This window comes from Lampetra fluviatilis, chromosome 57 (genome assembly GCF_964198595.1).
Source record: "Lampetra fluviatilis chromosome 57, kcLamFluv1.1, whole genome shotgun sequence".
In the NCBI taxonomy this organism is placed as follows: Eukaryota; Metazoa; Chordata; class Hyperoartia; order Petromyzontiformes; family Petromyzontidae; genus Lampetra; species Lampetra fluviatilis.
In genome coordinates, this window is record NC_136331.1 from 4594076 (window position 1) to 4607474 (window position 13399).

General features: G+C 54.3%; 1 protein-coding gene across 1 annotated transcript in view; it reads right to left on the reverse strand.

Annotated features, from left to right (window-relative positions):
• Positions 1–208: 208 nt before the first annotated feature.
• Positions 209–13399, reverse strand: part of YARS1 (tyrosyl-tRNA synthetase 1) — a 29699-nt gene continuing 16508 nt past the window's right edge. The window contains exons 9-15 of the mRNA XM_078880339.1: positions 11391–11526; positions 10388–10473; positions 7382–7517; positions 5865–5956; positions 3514–3713; positions 2201–2342; positions 209–1086 (exon numbers count right to left, since the gene is read on the reverse strand). Of these exons, the coding sequence (XP_078736465.1) occupies positions 976–1086; positions 2201–2342; positions 3514–3713; positions 5865–5956; positions 7382–7517; positions 10388–10473; positions 11391–11526 (903 nt within the window). The 3' untranslated portion in view covers positions 209–975. The remainder of the gene's footprint in view (positions 1087–2200; positions 2343–3513; positions 3714–5864; positions 5957–7381; positions 7518–10387; positions 10474–11390; positions 11527–13399) is intronic.

Genomic DNA, 13399 nt, shown 5'->3' on the forward strand with positions numbered 1-13399 from the left:
CTTTAAACTGTTGTCATTGTAGTGCGTATTTAATGTGGCGCTGCACTCTGATGTTGTAGGAGTGTTGTTATAACAATTAGTGTTGTAACAATTCTATATTTATTTAAAATTGCGCATTTTGATGTGACGTCACACTTCTCAAACCCCTCCCCCCCCCTCGTCACACATCGTCACAAATGTCTGAACCACCACCCCCCCCCCCCCTAGGTGCGTGACGTCATTTATGGATGGCCCCAAAACATTGCACAACGGTAACGTTTCTCTCTCTCACGACTACCACTGTGGCCTTGCTATCATACACATCTATGGCCTAGGGACAAAACCCTCTCTGAGAATAATTGTTAGCCTTTGCCACCCTGGATGGTACCGTCAACAAGACATTTTTGGCCCAATGGCATAAAAACCAATAATATTAAATGGCCGTTCAGCTACGACGCATCCCATTGGCCGATGGAGCCCATGTGATGTTTGGAAACTGCACGCGATTGGCTCTTTGCCTGACGGAACGTTTTAATTGTGACACTCTGTTGCAATGAAGTCAGCAGCGGGTTATTGTTTATTTATTTCAACTGACCAATCGACCACCACCATGTGTTGGGGGGCAACCACTCCCCCTCCGATTTAAAGCTTTCGTGACTGCAGGGATTCATCTTCTTGGTTCTTTCGGTAAAGTCACGTAGAATGGAAATAATGAAATAATAAAGCATAATAAAATAATTCTCACGACGTTTCGGCCACAACGCAAGCAGCCGTCCTCAGGCGAAGAACAGGTCTGTCGAGAAGACAGTGTCTGAATGACACACTCCAGGCTTGGAGCGACTATTTAAGCTGGGATGGAGGGGGGAAGGGCGCCATTCTACGTGACTTTACCGAAAGAACCAAGAAGATGAACTCCCCCTCCCCCTTCCATGTGAGCCACCGGGATTGATCTCCCATCACCGCCCCGACCGTGGACCGTGCGTGCGGCCTCTGCCCTCAGCCGATGAGGGCGTTGGCGAGCGTTGCGCAGGTCACGGGGCCCAGCTTTGTCGCGAGGTCGTGGCCCTTCCACTGTGCGACGCGCCCCTCCGAGGTTCGGAAGTCGACCTTGGATGGACGCGCGGGGGGAGCCGGGGGAAAAACAAGATGATAGCGTTATCAAATAAAACTTAAAAAAAATGTTTTGATCAGGTAAGGGCCCACTGAGATATTTGGCTCTTTTTCACAAGTGACCTGGCTTTCACAAAACACATTCCTGCGGAGGGAGCTGGTAGGAACGTTGGGTTGCTCGGTCAATGGCCAGGGTCAACGGCGGCGTGGTGTATTCCGCAAATATGCCCGACTGTGAGGGCGGGCACAAGCCGGCGTGAGTAGGTTAAACGTTGAGTTTTATAAGGGCACCACGGGGTGACCAAGCCCCTCCCCACCCAGCCCCACCCCTCTCACCCCCCACCCAGCCCCACCCTCCCCATCCAGCCCCTCCCCACCCTCCCCTCCCCACCCAGCCCCTCCCTCCCCACCCAGCCCTTCCCTGCACGACGGACGGACGGACACAATAATCCCCTGTGGGCTGGTGTAATCAGGAGGTTCCTACCAGTATTATAGTTAAACCAAGTGGCTTATCATCGCGTGGAAATTTATAGGAGCCAAACAATCTAATTGCGTGTTTCTAAATGTAGAGGGTAAAAAACCGGAAGACCAAGATAAAAATCCACGCGACCACGGTGACGTGTAAACTCCAAATATACAGCAGCAGGCGTCATGGTTGGGATCGAACCCACGACCTCCTGTACACCAGGCGATGTAGTTAATATCTCATAGCCACCGTGATGATGATGAGAGAGAGACACGCAAACTACAAATATACAGCAACAGGCGTCAGGGTCGGGATCGAACCCACGACCTCCCGCATCCCAGGCGAGGTAGTTAACATCTCCGAGCTACCGTGATGATGATAAGGGAGAGAGAGAGACACGCAAACATCTGGTCACCCTGTTGCCCCTGGCCCTGCTTGGCCCCAAGCCAGATTCAAATGTCTTCTTTCGAGGCAAGCAGCGTAGCAACGGCTCGGTTCTGGTTCGGTTCGGCAAAGAGGCAGTGGGAAATACCACGCGTACCGTGCCAGCGCCACGCTGGCTCGAATGTGCCGGTGCATGAAGGGGTATTGGTAGGAGGAGAGGGTGATAGATAGAGAGAGGGAGACAGGACGCGATTGCGACACCTGGATTTTCTCGAAGACTTTCTTCTTGGGCTTGAGCTCCGAGCAGGGGGACACAGCCTCGTAGCCGGCGACTTGGACGAGGTCTCCTGGAGCCGAGCCCTCGGGGGGCTCCAGGAGCTCCAACTTGCGCGTCCCCCCCTCCCTACGACACGCACGCGCACACACGCACACACACACACACGTGCACACACACACGCACGTGCACACACACGCACGTGCACACACACGCACGTGCACACACACACGTGCACACACACACGCACGTGCACACACACACGCACGCGCACACACACGCACAAGCGCACACACGCACAAGCGCACACACGCACGCAAACACACGCACGTGCACACACACAAGCGCACACACACACGCACAAGCGCACACACACACAAGCGCACACGTGCACACACGCACAAGTGCACACACACACATGCACGTACACACACGCACAAGTGCACACATGCACGCACACACGCACGTGCACACACACACAAGCGCGCACACACACACAGGTGCACACACGCACAAGCGCACACACACGCACAAGTGCATACACACGCATGCCCAAATGCACGCACGTACACACACGCACGCGCACGCAAGTACGTACTTAAATACGACGGCGTTGCAGTTCCTAAGAAGACCGATATTTCCGTGAAATGTCGGAGTGATTTGTGTTCACATCGCGTGGTGAACGGGGGGGGGCATGGCCCTGCTGCTCATGAGCATTATGATATTCTTATGTTTTTTCGGTAAAGTCACGTAGGTAAAACATTTAAATGAATAAAAGTAAAATAAAAATAAAATAAAAAATAAAAATCACGACGTTTCGGAGGCAACACAAGCTTCCGTCTTCAGGTGGAACCGTCACAGCATGATTGCTGTATCAAGTAAACCAGTATATGTATACAAGGCCGGGTCTCTTGGGACTTCTCTTTACTTGATACAGTAATTTTGCTGTGACGGTTCCACCTGAAGACGGAAGCTTGTGTTGCCTCCGAAACGTCGTGATTTTTATTTTTTATTTAATTTTTATTTGACTTTTATTAATTTTAATTTCTCTCACTTGATACAGCTGTCGTGCTGTGACGGTTCCACCTGAAGACGGAAGCTTGTGTTGCCTCCGAAATGTCGTGATTTTTATTTTTATTTTACTTTTCTTAATTTTAATTTTTTATCTACGCGACTTTACCGAAAAAACCTAACAATACGAATCCTTGCAGTCACGAAAGCTTCAAATCTAGAATGAAGCATTATGATAGTCCAGGTTTTCCCCCCTCCCCCCCACGTGTTGCCTGTGCGCTGCACGTACGGCGAGCAGGACGCGCAGAGCAGCATGGCGTGGGACTCGACGCCCCGCACGCGCGCCACCTTGGTGTTGCAAAGCAGCACGACCAGGCGGCCGGGCAACGAAGCAAGCGGGACCGCCCCGGCCAGGCCGCTCACCACCACACGCTCCCCGCCCTCGCCCAGGGACACGCGCTCCACAAACAGCTCCTCCGAATCCGGGTGCTGCCCACAGAAGGAAGGAAACAAGTAAAAACAAAGTTTTTCACTCTAAATCCTTTATATGCGTGGCGGCTAGAGTCCTCTCGTCCTCTGGCTTGAGATGGCTGCCACCTATGGGTCAGATGATTGTCTGCCAGTATTAAGCAATTGGTAATTAAATATTTAATTTGTTTTCCCTAAACAGTGTAAAATTTTGGGAATTTTTTTTCACGAACATTAATTGTCATTATTTTATTATTATAAATAATAAAATAATGTTAATCATAAATAAGGCCTCTGTGCAACATTAATTAACAACGAGTCTGTGTGCAAAATGTCAGCTCGATTGCATCACGGGAAGTGGGTTAAAAAACGACCGAAAGATTTGCACGGTCGTAAGCAAGCAAGCGAACTTAATATAAAGGATCTAAAAAGATAAAAGATGCCCCACGTCGCCTTAACCAGACTGTTGGTGCAAGTGCCGTTAGCGAGCGGAACCTGTGAAGGACAGGACGGCGTACACGGGAGGGCGGCGTGGCTAACACCACGCCCGGCCGCCTTTGTCTCCAGAATGACTATGTTTTATTCGTTACACGTCGCACCAGGTACTCATTTGAGGCCGAGTCGACCTAGGGGAGGGCCCAGGACACGGTTCAGATAATCGCCCGCCGGCGTTGGTGGCCGGGGGTTCGTAGCCGCGGCTCGCTGAACGCTACGGTACAGCTGCACCACGGACACGCACGTTCAGACAAGACGCACGGACGGGACGATTGTATGGACGCTCCGACGCACGGACAGACACGCGGTCGGTGAGATGGACCACGCTGGAAGGGCGTTCAAGGACGCACACACACAGACGCACGGGCACAGACTTGGATGGACATTCCGATGCGTGAACTTGTACGGCAGCTGGACGGACACACGTTGTGTCCTGTCCCCCCCCAGCTCACACCTCCCTCCCACCCCTCCCCTTCCATACCCCCGCCTCCCCCCCTTCCCTCCCTCCGCCAACTCATCATATTGCTGACGTTCGCAGGAACAGTAACGGCGGGCGTTGAAAACCCCGCCACGCGCCAGCGTCGCCGCAAAAATAATCGCCTCGACCACGATCGTACAGACAGCAGCAATCGTCGCCCTCCCCCCCCCCCCACCGATCTGACTGGCGGCAGCCCGATGCCCCCACGCTCACTCTCGCGCAAATGAGAGACCTCCTTACCCCTGGGTCTCACCGAGTTCTCACCCCGATGCTGATCAAGAGTTGTACGCAGCAATCATCGCGCTCCGCACCCCCCCCCCCCCATCACCACCACCACCACCGCCCCACACCACCACACCCCCCACCACCACCGCCCCCCAACACCACCACTCACCACCACCACCACTCACCACCACCACCACCGCTCACCACCACAACCCCCACCCACCACCACCACCGCCCCCCACCACCCCTCACCACCACCGCTCACCACCACCACCACCACCCCTTACCACCACCACCCCCCCCCCCACCACCACCACCGCCCACCACCACCACCGCCCCCCACCACCACCGCTCACCACCACCACCGCTCACCACCACCACCACTCACCACCACCACCCCCCCCCCCCATCACCACCGCTCACCACCACCACCACTCACCACCACCACCGCTCACCACCACTACTGCTCACCACCACCACCCCCCCCCCCCATCACCACCACCGCCCCCCACCACCACACCCCCCACCACCACCGCTCACCACCACCACACCCCCCACCACCACCACCACCAACGCCCCCCACCACCACACCCCCCACCACCACCGCTCACCACCACCACCACCACCACCGCACCCCCCACCACCACCGCTCACCACCACCACCACCGCCCCCCACCACCACACCCCCCACCACCACCACCACCACCGCCCCCCACCACCACACCCCCCACCACCACCGCTCACCACCACCACCACCGCCCACCACCACCACCGCCCCCCACCACCACACCCCCCACCACCACCGCTCACCACCACCACACCCCCCACCACCACACCCCCCACCACCACCACCCCCCACCACCACCCCCCGCCACCCTAACTGCGAGGAGCTGGCAGCACCCCTCCTGAGCGAGGGATCGTGAGAGGCGCCCGGCGAGGCTGTCCCGGCTGAACGAGCGACGGGATCCGCTCACCTTCTCCGCCGAGATGATCTTCCCGACGCGGATGTCGAGCCGCCGCGGCGAGATCTCCTCGTCAGACGCCGCCGCCACCGCCGCCTTCCCTTCTGCGGTAACGGCGAGTCTGCGTTAGCGGCAGGGCGGTGGTGGCGGTAGTGCAGTGGTGTGGTGGTGATGTGGTGGCGGTAGTGCAGTGGTGGCGGTGTGGTGGTGGTAGTGCAGTGGTGGCGGTGTGGTGGTGGTAGTGCAGTGGTGGTGGTGGTAGTGCAGTGGTGGTGTGGTAGTGCAGTGGTGGTGGTGTGGTGGTAGTGCAGTGGTGGTGGTGTGGTGGTAGTGCCGTGGTGGTGGTGTGGTGGCGGTAGCGCAGTGGTGGTGGTGTGGTGGCGGTAGCGCAGTGGTGGTGGTGTGGTGGTGGTAGTGCAGTGGTGGTGGCGGTAGTGCAGTGGTGGTGATGTGGTGGTGGTAGTGTAGAAGTGGTGGTGTGGTAGTGCAGTGGTGGTGGTGTGGTGGCGGTAGTGCAGTGGTGGTGGCGGTAGTGCAGTGGTGGTGATGTGGTGGTGGTAGTGTAGTGTTGGTGGTGGTGGTAGTGCAGTGGTGGTGGTGTGGTGGCGGTAGTGCAGTGGTGGTGGTGTGGTGGTGGTAGTGCAGTGGTGGTGGCGGTAGTGCAGTGGTGTGGTGGTGGTGTGGTGGTAGTGCAGTGGTGGTGGCGGTAGTGCAGTGGTGGTGGCGGTAGTGCAGTGGTGGTGGTGTGGTGGTGGTAGTGCAGTGGTGGTGGTGTGGTGGTGGTAGTGCAGTGGTGGTGGTGTGGTGGTGGTAATGCAGTGGTGGTGGTGTCGTGTAAACTATTGTAAATAATTATTATGTAAATAATACAATAGTTTCGATTTAAAACTTTCGTGACTGCAGGGATTCATCTTCTTGGTTATTTCGGTAAAGTCACGTAGAAGGGAAATAATAAAATAATAAAAATAAAACATAATAAAATACAATTCTCACGACGTTTCGGCCACAACGCAAGCAGCCGTCCCTCAGGTGAAGAACAGGTCTGTCGGAAAGACAGCGTCTGAATGAACACCACTAGGCTTGGCAGCGTATATTTAAGCTGGGTTGGAGGGGGGGAAGGGGCGCCTTGACAAAGGAATTTGCGTATCAACAGAGGAATTTAGCATATTTATGGAAAATGCAGATATGGGATTAGTCAAGACCCTCCTGATAACGAGTTATTGAGACTCGGCGTGACAGTGAAGGTGAGAGCAGCAGCAGTGGAGGAGAGAGGGGATGAGGAGGGGGGTGTGGGGTGGAGGGGGAGGAGGGGAGGGGGGAGTGGAGGAGGGAGGGAGGGGAGGGGAGGGGGGGAGTGGAGGGAAGGGAGGGGAGGGGGGAGTGGTGGAGGGAGGGGAGGGGAGGGGAGAGTGGAGGAGGGAGGGAGGGGAGGGGAGGGGGGTGTGGGGTGGAGGGGGAGGAGGGGAGGGGGGAGTGGAGGAGGGAGGGTGGAGGGGAGGGGCGACGGTCACGTGATGGAAGGCGCTCACTCTGCTTGGCAGCTGAGGGATAGGCGTCGCTTATCAGCTTCTGGAGTTCCGGGCTCTGGAACTCGCTCCGGATGGGGTCGAGCAAAACGTTGAGCGACTTCTCCACCGATTGCTTCAGGTCTGCCGGGTGGATGTGCTGCGGGGGTGGAAGTCACATGGGCGACGTCAAGGTGTCACCCCCCCCACCCCCACCCACACCAACCACTCACTGCCCAACGGAGCTCCTGACACCCGGGAAAAATTGGCGGAGAGACGTCGCGAAAATGCACGCCTCTTGTTCTGCCGTCAGCAATTTCCTACCGCCCCTTTCTGCGTTGAATTTTTCATCCTTCCCCAGCGCCTCTCGTTGGCTACGCACGGCACGGAAAAAGTTCAACGTTTACACCATTCGGAACCTCATTTGCCAGTAAAAATATGATAATTGTTTTTTTACCCTTCCATCTGGCAACAAAACTGACACCTTTTTTACAAGGAGTCATGTTTACATAGACCACAATACCTGCGGTCATAATGCAAACAAAAAACATAACTCTGATAATGTATGCACTGTCGTTGAAGTTGATTGGTCCACACCCGAGACAGCTTTCCTAATGAGTTGTGCGCCTTTTGGCGTCATCTGGTCCAACCCATGTGAGACTAGGCTCTAAGGAAAGCTGTCTCGGGTGTGGACCAATCAACTTCAAGGACAGTGCACATACATTATCAGAGTTCTGTTTTTTTGTTTGCATTATGACTGCAGGTATTGTGGTCTATGTAAACCCGTAAAAACAAAGTTTTTCACTATAAATCCTTTATATGCGTGGCGGCTAGAGTCCTCTCGTCCTCTGGCTTGAGATGGCTGCCACCTATGGGTCAGATGATTGTCTGCCAGCATTAAGCAATTGGTAATTAAATATAAAAAAAAATTTCCCTAAACAATGTAAAATTTTTGAATGTTTTTTTTCACGAAAATTAATTGTCACGCACAACGAGTCTGTGTGCAAAATGTCAGCTCGATTGGATCACGGGAAGTGGGTTAAAAAACGACCGAAAAATTTGCACGGTCGTAAGCAAGCAAGTGAACTTAATATAAAGGATTTAAAAAAGGTGTCAGATAGAAGGGTAAAAAAACAATTATCAAGTTCAACGTTGCGTACGTACAAACCCTCTTGGAGTTGCGCGCTCGGTGGCTCAGCCCTGGCCGAGGAGGCCCTTCTGGCAGCAGCGGGACGAGCCAGCAGTTGCAGGGGCTGCGCCTCTAGCGATGCCGCGACCGTTGCCGCGCGGTCATTGAACAGTATGGGGGGGGGGAGTCGCGCAACATTTGAATTCGTTTTCAAGAAAATCATTTAACGCTCGGGAGGGCAAGGGGGAACAGCTCTATCCTGAATGAGTTACACACTGCGTTACGTTTTCCCGCGCAAGTGAATTACTACCCCGCGCCCGCTGTTGCGTGCGTGCGTTGCTGTTTATGGCAAAATGTTAAGGATGAATAACTTATTCTATTACGTGCGTGCGCGTGTGTGCGTGTGTGTGCGTGTGTGTGCGTGTGTGTGCGCGTGTGTTTGTTTGGGGAGCGGTAGTGCAGCGGTTAGCGCTACGCTGCGCTACAAATCTGGCGACCCGGGTTCGATTCCCGCTCACGGCCAACACCAGTGACGATTATCTGAACCGGTCCTGGGACTCCCCTAGGTCGATTCAGCCTCAAATGAATACCAGGTGCGATGTGTAAACGTCGTCCCTGGGGAGACAAAGGCGGCCGGGTGTGGTGTTGGCCACCCACCCCCTCGTGTGCCGTGCCGGCCTTCATAGGTGCTCGCTAACAGCACTTTCCCCTACAGTCTTGTCAAGGCTATACGGGGGATCTTTGTCTTTTTGTGTGTGTTTGATTAGGGAGCGGTAGTGTAGCGGTTAGCACGCAGCACTACAAATCTGGCGACCCGGGTTCGGTTCCCGCTCACGGCCAACATCAGTGACGATTATCTGAACCGGTCCTGGGATTCCCCGAGGTCGACTCAGCCTCAAATGAGTACCTGGTGCGATGTGTAAACGTCGCCACTAGGGAGACAAAGGCGGCCGGGCGTGGTGTTGGCCACCCACCCCTCGTGTGCCGTGCCGGCCTTCATAGGTGCTCGCTAACAGCACTTGCCCCTACAGTCTGTTGAGGCTATACGGGTGATCTTTGTCTTTTGTTTGTTTGTGTGCGTCCTCGTGCATTTTTCACTCTCGCCAAATGAGAAAGTGTGGCCCCAAGTAGCGGAGATTTGGTCAGGATGTGCGTGTGATCTGCCACGGGGAAGGTCATGGGTTCTAATGCTGGTTTGCGTGGTCGACTAAGCCCATCATCGTCATCATCGTCATCATCGTCATCATCGTCATCATCGTCATCATCGTCATCGTCGTCATCATCGTCATCATCGTCATCGTCGTCGTCATCATCGTCATCATCGTCATCATCGTCATCATCGTCATCATCGTCGTCATCATCGTCATCATCGTCATCATCGTCATCATCGTCATCGTCGTCATCATCGTCATCGTCGTCATCATCAGCATCGTCGTCATCATCGTCATCATCGTCAACACCACCCTCTCATCATCATCAGCAGCATCAACAAAATCATCATCAGCACCATCACCACTGTTATATTATCATCATCACCACCATCATCACCACCATCACCACCACCTTCATCACCATCAGTCTGTGGGTCTCTATGCAAGCGAGTTGTTTCGGAAGTCGCTGGGTCTCTATGCATGTCTATGGGTGTACATCAGAATCTTCATTTAAGACTGTAGCAGGAATCCGATGAGCTACTTCAGGATGGGCGGCTCAGCAAGTCGCAAACGCTGGTCCATCAAGGCCTCTGTGCAAGTCTCTGCGGCAATCCGCTATGCAAGCGGTTTCCCGCGTGGGTCTGTGTGTTCCCGTGCACACGTTCTCGGCGCAGCCCAATCCCGTCGAAGACTAAACGGAGGCTCGTTTAACTATGCGCGTCGCCGGGGCTTTAACTCCGACGCTCTCACCTCGTCCTTGAAGTCCTGTTCCAGGTCGGCGAAGACCTTGTAAGCCTTCGTCCCACCAAACTTTTCGTCTCTCGCGATGATGAACTCTGCGGTGGCGACAGTTTTACGCGGCGTCGTTAACCTGAACAAACACCCACCGACGTTCAAACGGGACCCAGAACATTAATTCGTACCCGAGGAATCCAAAGAGCTATGAAGCTATTTTCACGGATGTCCAGTAGGTCTCCCCGACTGTGTCTCCCCAGCGGCGATGTTTACGATGCATCGCAGCGGGTACTTATTTGAGGATGAGTTGACCTGTGCCGCCACCACCGACATCAAATTCTGTTTGCGAACAGCGCCGATGAAGGCCGGTACGGCACGTGAGGGGGGTGGGTGGGCAGCACCACGCCCGGCCGCCTTAGTCTCCCGAGCAAAAATGTTTTTACACACCGCACCAGGTACTCATTTGAGGCTGAGTCGACCCTGGGGAGGCCCAGGAACCGGTTCAGATAATCGTCACTGGTGTTGGCCGTGAGCGGGAATCGAACCCGGGTCACCAGATTTGAAGCGCTAACCGCCACACCACCGCTCCTCAAACAAACACACAAAGATCCCCCGTATAGCCTTAACAGACTGTAGGGGCAAGTGCTGTTAGCGAGCACCTATGAAGGCCGAAACGGTACACGAGGGGGTGGGTGGCCAGCACCACGCCCGACCCTCTTTGTCTCCCCAGTGGCGATGTTTACACATCGCACCAGGTACTCATTTGAGGCTGAGCCGACCTAGGGGAGGCCCAGGACCGGTTCAGATAATCGTCACTGGTGTTTTTGGCCGTGAGCGGGAATCGAACCCGGGTCGCCGGAGTTCATAGCGCAGCGCTAACCGCTACACCACCGCTCCCCACTAAACAAACAAACGCGCACACGTAATAGGACCTACACCCGCACACACAGACAGCAGCAACTCCACGCGAAGTCACCACCGCCGCCACGTCCCCGGTCACGAGCCCGGCAGGCCGTACCTCCGTGGAGCGGGAAGATGACGTGCTTGACGAAGGCGAGGAGGCCGTTGTTCTCCACGTTGCCCGGCTCGCAGAACGCCCTTTTCAGCTTCTTCTTGACGTCCGCTGCAGAGTCGAGCAGGTCGATCTTGGAGTCCTGCCGGACAGCGTGGCATTCAACAACAGCCACACTGCAGGTCACTCGCTCGCTCGCTCGTTCGCTCGCTCGCTCAATCATTCACTCATTAACTCACTCACCCACCTACTCGCTTGCTCAACCATTCACTCATTAACTCACTTACTTACCGAACCACCCACTCAATCATCCAATCAATAACTCACTCACTCGCTCACCCACCTACTCACTTGCTCAACCATTCACTCATTAACACACTCACCCACCTACTCACTTGCTCAACCATTCACTCATTAACTCACTCACCCACCACCTACTTACTTGCTCAACCATTCACTCATTAACTCACTTACTTACCGACCCACCCACTCAATCATCCAATCAATAACTCACTCACTTGCTCACACACTCCCCCAAGCATTCACTCAAACTCACTCACCCACCTACTCACTTGCTCAACAATTCACTCATTAACTCACTCACCCACCTACTCACTTGCTCAACCATCCACTCATTAACTCACTCACCCACATACTCATTTGTTCAACCATTCACTCATAAACTCACTCTCCCAGCTACTCACTCGCTCATCTACTCACTCACTTGCTCAACCATCCGCTCATTAACTCGCTCACTCACCCGCTCACTCGCGCGTTTACCAATCGTCACCGGTGTTAGCGGACACGAGCAGGAATCGGCAGGGAAGAGGGGCGGGAGAGGGTGCGAGATGGACGCGCTTTGGCTCGAGGATTAATTGGGGCGCGCGGAGGTCAAAGGTCACCGCGCCAAGGTCACCGACCGGATGAAAAAATGCGCGTAAGTGGCGGCAGTGAGATCTGATTAAAAATAAAATCTGTGGAAGCCTGAACTGGGTATAAATGCCGTTTTTTAAAATTGATTCTATTGCTCCATCTCTTCAATAGATGTCCTCTCGGACGCGTTCCATTCTTTAGCTGCCACTCCTTCATTAGTATTGACCATCGGCCATCGTCCCTTCTGGGGACGCGTCCGTCCCGAGCCCAACTCACGTTTGTCAACAATCAAAGGGCACCTTGGTGGAGAGATGTTAACTACCTCGCCTGGTGCACAGGAGGTAGTGGATTCCATACTAACCCTGACGCCTGCTGCTGTATATTTGCAGTTTGCGTGTCTCTCTCTCTCATCACCATCACGGTGGCTAGGAGATGTTAACTACCTCGCCTGGTGCACAGGAGTTCGTAGGTACGGGTATCGGGTACCCGATTGCGACCTCTGGTTCGATTCCCGGCCATGGCCAACGTCAGCGGCAAGTGATGTTCGGAACCGGTCCTAGCCCTCGGCCGCTTCGATTCCCCCAGCCCACGCCAACCACCGCCGTGGAGAAGCACAGGTTAAACAACCGCCGCGGTCAGCACAGCGCGGGGAGGCCTTCATCCAGCAGTGGATTGACGAAGAGGGCTGCAAGTCGTAGCTATTCGTTCTTTCGGTAAAGTCACGTAGATGGAAAAAATAACAGATCACGACGTTTCGATCGCAACACGAGCAATCGTCGTCCGGTGAGACAAACACAGCAAGAGAACTGCTGAAGACAACTGGTAGTATGGATTCCTGCAGTCACGAAAGCTTCTAATCAAGATTGAAGCTGCCAAGCCTGGTGGTGTTTCATTCAGACGCTGTCTTCTCGACAGACCTGTTCTTCACCTGAGGACGGCTGCTTGCGTTGTGGCCGAAACGTCGTGATAATTATTTTATTATGTTTTATTTTTATTATTTTATTATTTCCCTTCTACATGACTTTACCGAAAGAACCAAGAAGATGAATCCCTGCAGTCACGAAAGCTTTCAATCGAAATTGAAGCTTTTGTTTTGTAATGAGTCACCGATGGGAGGACGCACGCGCAGGTGGAAGACTAAA